Source organism: Petromyzon marinus, assembly GCF_048934315.1.
Source record: "Petromyzon marinus isolate PM22_M1 ecotype Great Lakes invasive population chromosome 76 unlocalized genomic scaffold, UKy_Petmar_22M1.pri1.0 chr76_unloc.2, whole genome shotgun sequence".
NCBI lineage: Eukaryota > Metazoa > Chordata > Hyperoartia > Petromyzontiformes > Petromyzontidae > Petromyzon > Petromyzon marinus.
The window spans coordinates 883,189-890,688 of NW_027422619.1; the positions used below are offsets into that span (position 1 = coordinate 883,189).

At 48.6% G+C, this 7,500-nt stretch overlaps 1 protein-coding gene across 3 annotated transcripts in view; it reads left to right on the forward strand.

Annotated features, from left to right (window-relative positions):
- Nucleotides 1–7,500, forward strand: part of ILK (integrin linked kinase) — a 65,441-nt gene that overhangs the window by 23,293 nt on the left and 34,648 nt on the right. For all 3 annotated transcript variants that reach the window (XM_076058529.1, XM_076058530.1, XM_076058531.1), the window contains 2 exons: nucleotides 890–973; nucleotides 4,008–4,093. In XM_076058529.1, coding sequence (XP_075914644.1) covers nucleotides 890–973; nucleotides 4,008–4,093 — 170 coding nt within the window. The remainder of the gene's footprint in view (nucleotides 1–889; nucleotides 974–4,007; nucleotides 4,094–7,500) is intronic.

The window sequence follows — 7,500 nt, forward strand, 5'->3', positions numbered from 1 at the left end:
TGGGTGGGTGGGTGAGTGGGAGTGCGCGGGTGGGTGAGTGAGTGAGTGGGTGAGTGAGTGAGTGGGTGAGTGAGTGAGGGTGATTGAGGGTGAGTGAGTGGGTGAGTGAGGGTGATTGAGGGTGATTGAGGGTGGGTGGGTTGGTGAGTGGGTGGGTGAGTGGGTGGGTGAGGGTAAGTGAGTGAGTAGGTGGGTGAGGGTGAGTGGGTGGGTGAGTGGGTGGGTGAGTGGGTGGGTGATTGAGTGTGTGTCTCTGTGTGTGTGTGCCTGTGTATATATCTGTCTGTGTGTGTTTGTCTGTGTGTCTCTGTGTGTGTGTCTCTGTGTGTGTCTCTCTGTGTGTCTCTGTGTGTGTGTCTGTGTGTGTGTGTCTCTGTGTGTGTGTCTCTGTGTGTGTGTGTCTCTGTGTGTGTGTCTCTGTGTGTGTGTCTCTGTGTCTCTGTGTCTGTCTCTGTGTTTGTCTCTGCGTGTGTCTCTGCGTGTGTCTCTGTGTGTCTCTGTGTGTGTCTCTGTGTGTGTGTCTCTGTGTGTGTGTCTCTGTGTGTGTGTCTCTGTGTGTGTGTCTCTGTGTGTGTGTCTCTGTGTGTGTGTCTCTGTGTCTCTCTGTGTGTCTCTCTGTGTGTCTCTCTGTGTCTCTCTGTGTGTCTCTGTGTCTCTGTGTGTGTGTGTCTGTGTGTGTGTCTCTGTGTGTGTGTCTCTGTGTGTGTGTCTCTGTGTGTGTGTCTCTGTGTGTGTGTCTCTGTGTGTGTGTCTCTGTGTGTGTGTCTCTGTGTGTCTCTGTGTGTCTCTGTGTGTGTCTCTGTGTGTGTGTGTCTCTGTGTGTGTGTGTCTCTGTGTGTGTGTCTCTGTGTGTGTGTCTGTGTGTGTCTCTGCGTCTCCGCGTGTGTAGAGCTCGCCCAGACCCTGGGTCAGAACGTGGCGCGGACTCCGTACAACGACTTGTGCTGGAAGGGAACCACGCGGACACGTCCACGTGAGGGGGAGACACAGGGAGACACGTGGGGAGACACACGGGGGAGACACACGGGGGAGACACGGGGAGACACACAGGGAGACACAGGGGAGACACGGGGGGGGAGACACACAGGGAGACACAGGGGAGACACACAGGGAGACACAGGGGAGACACACAGGGAGACACACAGGGAGACACGGGGGAGACACGGGGGAGACACGGGGAGACACACAGGGGGGGAGACACACAGGGAGACACAGGGGAGACACGGGGGGGGAGACACGGGGAGACACGGGGAGACACGGGGGGAGACACGTGGGGGAGACGGTGGTGGTGGTCATGGTTGTTGTTGTTGTGGTGGTCATGGTTGTTGTTGTTGTGGTGGTCATGGTTGTTGTTGTTGTGGTGGTCATGGTTGTTGTTGTGGTGGTCATGGTTGTTGTTGTTGTGGTGGTCATGGTTGTTGTTGTTGTGGTGGTCATGGTTGTTGTTGTGGTGGTCATGGTTGTTGTTGTGGTGGTCATGGTTGTTGTTGTTGTGGTGGTCATGGTTGTTGTTGTTGTGGTGGTCATGGTTGTTGTTGTGGTGGTCATGGTTGTTGTTGTTGTGGTGGTCATGGTTGTTGTTGTGGTGGTCATGGTTGTTGTTGTTGTGGTGGTCATGGTTGTTGTTGTTGTGGTGGTCATGGTTGTTGTTATTGTGGTGGTCATGGTTGTTGTTGTTGTGGTGGTCATGGTTGTTGTTGTTGTGGTGGTCATGGTTGTTGTTGTTGTGGTGGTCATGGTTGTTGTTGTGGTGGTGGTCATGGTTGTTGTTGTTGTTGTTGTCATGGTTGTTGTTGTTGTGGTGGTGGTCATGGTTGTTGTTGTGGTGGTCATGGTTGTTGTGGTGGTGGTCATGGTTGTTGTTGTTGTTGTGGTGGTGGTCATGGTTGTTGTTGTTGTTGTGGTGGTGGTCATGGTTGTTGTTGTTGTTGTGGTGGTGGTCATGGTTGTTGTTGTTGTGGTGGTGGGCATGGTTGTTGTTGTTGTGGTGGTCATGGTTGTTGTTGTGGTGGTGGTCATGGTTGTTGTTGTGGTAGTCATGGTTGTTGTTGTGGTGGTCATGGTTGTTGTTGTTGTGGTGGTCATGGTTGTTGTTGTTGTGGTGGTCATGGTTGTTGTTGTTGTGGTGGTCATGGTTGTTGTTGTGGTGGTCATGGTTGTTGTTGTTGTGGTGGTCATGGTTGTTGTTGTTGTGGTGGTCATGGTTGTTGTTGTTGTGGTGGTCATGGTTGTTGTTGTGGTGGTCATGGTTGTTGTTGTGGTGGTCATGGTTGTTGTTGTGGTGGTCATGGTTGTTGTTGTTGTGGTGGTCATGGTTGTTGTTGTTGTGGTGGTCATGGTTGTTGTTATTGTGGTGGTCATGGTTGTTGTTGTTGTGGTGGTCATGGTTGTTGTTGTTGTGGTGGTCATGGTTGTTGTTGTTGTGGTGGTCATGGTTGTTGTTGTGGTGGTCATGGTTGTTGTTGTGGTGGTGGTCATGGTTGTTGTTGTTGTTGTTGTTGTTGTCATGGTTGTTGTTGTTGTGGTGGTGGTCATGGTTGTTGTTGTGGTGGTCATGGTTGTTGTGGTGGTGGTCATGGTTGTTGTTGTTGTTGTGGTGGTGGTCATGGTTGTTGTTGTTGTGGTGGTGGTCATGGTTGTTGTTGTTGTGGTGGTGGGCATGGTTGTTGTTGTTGTGGTGGTCATTGTTGTTGTCATGGTTGTTGTTGTTGTGGTGGTCATGGTTGTTGTTGTGGTGGTCATGGTTGTTGTTGTGGTGGTCATGGTTGTTGTTGTGGTGGTCATGGTTGTTGTTGTGGTGGTCATGGTTGTTGTGGTGGTGGTCATGGTTGTTGTTGTTGTGGTGGTGGTCATGGTTGTTGTTGTGGTCATGGTGGTTGTTGTTGTGGTCATGGTTGTTGTTGTTGTGGTGGTCATGGTTGTTGTTGTTGTTGTCATGGTTGTTGTTGTTGTGGTGGTGGTCATGGTTGTTGTTGTGGTGGTCATGGTTGTTGTGGTGGTGGTCATGGTTGTTGTTGTTGTTGTGGTGGTGGTCATGGTTGTTGTTGTTGTGGTGGTGGGCATGGTTGTTGTTGTTGTGGTGGTCATTGTTGTTGTCATGGTTGTTGTTGTTGTGGTGGTCATGGTTGTTGTTGTGGTGGTCATGGTTGTTGTTGTGGTGGTCATGGTTGTTGTTGTGGTGGTCATGGTTGTTGTGGTGGTGGTCATGGTTGTTGTTGTTGTGGTGGTGGTCATGGTTGTTGTTGTGGTCAAGGTTGTTGTTGTTGTGGTGGTGGTCATGGTTGTTGTTGTTGTGGTGGTGGTCATGGTTGTTGTTGTTGTGGTGGTGGTCATGGTTGTTGTTGTTGTGGTGGTGGTCATGGTTGTTGTTGTTGTGGTGGTGGTCATGGTTGTTGTTGTTGTGGTGGTGGTCATGGTTGTTGTTGTTGTGGTGGTGGTCATGGTTGTTGTTGTTGTGGTGGTGGTCATGGTTGTTGTTGTTGTGGTGGTGGTCATGGTTGTTGTTGTGGTGGTGGTCATGGTTGTTGTTGTTGTGGTGGTGGTCATGGTTGTTGTTGTTGTAGTGGTGGTCATGGTTGTTGTTGTTGTAGTGGTGGTCATGGTTGTTGTTGTTGTGGTGGTGGTCATGGTTGTTGTTGTTGTAGTGGTGGTCATGGTTGTTGTTGTTGTGGTGGTGGTCATGGTTGTTGTTGTTGTGGTGGTGGTCATGGTTGTTGTTGTGGTGGTGGTCATGGTTGTTGTTGTGGTGGTGGTCATGGTTGTTGTTGTTGTTGTGGTCATGGTTGTTGTGGTGGTGGTCATGGTTGTTGTTGTGGTGGTGGTCATGGTTGTTGTGGTGGTGGTCATGGTTGTTGTTGTGGTGGTGGTCATGGTTGTTGTGGTGGTGGTCATGGTTGTTGTTGTGGTGGTGGTCATGGTTGTTGTTGTGGTGGTGGTCATGGTTGTTGTTGTGGTGGTGGTCATGGTTGTTGTTGTTGTGGTTTTTGTTGTTGTTGTGGTGGTGGCAGGCAACGGGACGCTCAACAAACACGCTGGCATCGACCTCAAGCAGATCCAGCTGCAGGGCAAACTTCACTCTAACCAGTCTGGCGAGGTGTGTGTCACTGTCACTGTGTGTGTGTGTCACTGTGTATCACTGTGTGTGTCACTATCACTGTGTGTGTGTCACTATCACTGTGTGTGTCACTGTGTGTGTGTCACTATCACTGTGTGTGTGTCACTGTGTATCACTGTGTGTGTCACTATCACTGTGTGTGTCACTATCACTGTGTGTGTCACTATCACTGTGTGTGTCACTATCACTCTGTGTGTCACTATCACTGTGTGTATCACTGTGTGTGTCACTGTGTGTGTGTCACTGTGTGTGTGTCACTATCACTGTGTGTATCACTGTGTGTGTCACTGTGTGTGTGTCACTATCACTGTGTGTGTCACTATCACTGTGTGTGTGTGTCACTGTGTGTGTCACTATCACTGTGTGTGTCACTATCACTGTGTGTGTCACTATCACTGTGTGTGTCACTATCACTGTGTGTGTCACTATCACTGTGTGTGTCACTATCACTGTGTGTATCACTGTGTGTCACTATCACTGTGTGTGTCACTGTGTGTGTCACTCACTGTGTGTGTGTCACTGTGTCACTATCACTGTGTGTCAGTGTGTGTGTCACTGTGTGTGTCACTATCACTGTGTGTGTCACTATCACTGTGTGTGTGTCACTGTGCGTGTCACTGTGTGTGTCACTATCACTGTGTTTGTGTCACTGTGTGTGTCACTATCACTGTGTTTGTGTCACTGTGTGTGTCACTATCACTGTGTGTGTCACTGTCACTGTGTGTGTGTCACTGTGTGTATCACTGTGTGTGTCACTGTCACTGTGTGTGTGTGTCACTATCACTGTGTGTGTCACTATCACTGTGTGTGTCACTATCACTGTGTGTGTGTGTCACTGTGTGTCACTGTCACTGTGTGTGTGTCACTATCACTGTGTGTGTGTCACTGTGTGTGTCACTATCACTGTGTGTGTCACTGTTACTGTGTGTGTCACTGTGTGTATCACTGTGTGTCACTATCACTGTGTGTGTGTCACTATCACTGTGTGTGTGTCACTATCACTGTGTGTGTCACTATCACTGTGTGTGTCACTATCACTGTGTGTGTCACTATCACTGTGTGTGTCACTATCACTGTGTGTGTCACTGTGTGTGTCACTGTGTGTGTCACTATCACTGTGTGTGTCACTGTCACTGTGTGTGTCACTATCACTGTGTGTATCACTGTGTGTCACTGTCACTGTGTGTGTGTCACTGTGTGTCACTGTCACTGTGTGTCACTGTCACTGTGTGTGTGTCACTATCACTGTGTGTGTCACTATCACTGTGTGTATCACTGTGTGTGTCACTGTCACTGTGTGTGTGTGTCACTGTGTGTCACTGTCACTGTGTGTCACTGTCACTGTGTGTGTCACTATCACTGTGTGTGTCACTATCACTGTGTGTGTCACTATCACTCTGTGTGTCACTGTGTCACTATCACTGTGTGTCACTGTGTGTCACTGTGTGTGTGTGTCACTGTGTGTGTCACTGTGTGTGTGTGTGTCACTGTGTGTCACTGTGTGTGTGTGTGTGTCACTGTGTGTGTCACTGTGTGTGTGTGTCACTGTGTGTGTGTGTCACTGTGTGTGTGTCACTATCACTGTGTGTATCACTGTGTGTGTGTCACTGTGTGTGTGTCACTGTCACTGTGTGTGTCACTATCACTGTGTGTGTGTCACTGTGTGTGTGTCACTATCACTGTGTGTGTGTCACTGTGTGTGTGTCACTGTGTGTGTGTCACTATCACTTTGTATCACTGTGTGTGTCACTATCACTGTGTGTGTGTCACTGTGTGTGTCACTGTCACTGTGTGTGTGTCACTATCACTGTGTGTGTCACTATCACTGTGTATCACTGTGTGTCACTATCACTGTGTATCACTGTGTGTCACTATCACTGTGTCACTGTGTGTGTGTCACTATCACTGTGTGTGTCACTGTGTGTGTGTCACTATCACTGTGTGTCACTATCACTGTGTGTGTCACTGTGTGTGTCACTATCACTGTGTGTGTCACTGTGTGTGTGTCACTATCACTGTGTGTATCACTGTGTGTGTCATTGTGTGTGTGTCACTGTCACTGTGTGTGTGTCACTATCACTGTGTGTGTGTCACTGTGTGTGTGTCACTGTGTGTGTGTCACTATCACTGTGTGTGTGTCACTGTGTGTGTGTCACTATCACTGTGTGTCACTGTGTGTGTGTCACTATCACTGTGTGTCACTGTGTGTGTGTCACTATCACTGTGTGTCACTGTGTGTGTGTCACTATCACTGTATCACTGTGTGTGTCACTATCACTGTGTGTGTGTCACTGTGTGTGTCACTGTCACTGTGTGTGTGTCACTATCACTGTGTGTGTCACTATCACTGTGTATCACTGTGTGTCACTATCACTGTGTATCACTGTGTGTCACTATCACTGTGTGTCACTGTGTGTGTGTGTCACTATCACTGTGTGTGTCACTGTGTGTGTCACTATCACTGTGTGTGTCACTGTGTGTGTGTCACTATCACTGTGTGTGTCACTGTGTGTGTGTCACTGTGTGTGTATCACTATCACTGTGTGTGTCACTGTGTGTGTGTCACTGTGTGTGTGTGTCACTGTGTGTGTGTCACTATCACTGTGTGTGTGTCACTATCACTGTGTGTGTCACTATCACTGTGTGTGTCACTGTGTGTCACTATCACTGTGTGTCACTGTGTGTCACTGTGTGTGTGTGTGTCACTGTGTGTGTCACTGTGTGTGTGTGTGTGTCACTGTGTGTCACTGTGTGTGTGTGTGTGTCACTGTGTGTGTCACTGTGTGTGTGTGTCACTGTGTGTGTCACTGTGTGTGTGTCACTATCACTGTGTGTATCACTGTGTGTGTGTCACTGTGTGTGTGTCACTGTCACTGTGTGTGTCACTATCACTGTGTGTGTGTCACTATCACTGTGTGTGTGTCACTGTGTGTGTGTCACTGTGTGTGTGTCACTATCACTTTGTATCACTGTGTGTGTCACTATCACTGTGTGTGTGTCACTGTGTGTGTCACTGTCACTGTGTGTGTGTCACTATCACTGTGTGTGTCACTATCACTGTGTATCACTGTGTGTCACTATCACTGTGTATCACTGTGTGTCACTATCACTGTGTGTCACTGTGTGTGTGTCACTATCACTGTGTGTGTCACTGTGTGTGTGTCACTATCACTGTGTGTCACTGTGTGTGTCACTATCACTGTGTGTGTCACTGTGTGTGTCACTATCACTGTGTGTGTCACTGTGTGTGTCACTATCACTGTGTGTGTCACTGTGTGTGTGTCACTATCACTGTGTGTATCACTGTGTGTGTGTCATTGTGTGTGTGTCACTGTCACTGTGTGTGTGTCACTATCACTGTGTGTGTGTCACTGTGTGTGTGTCAC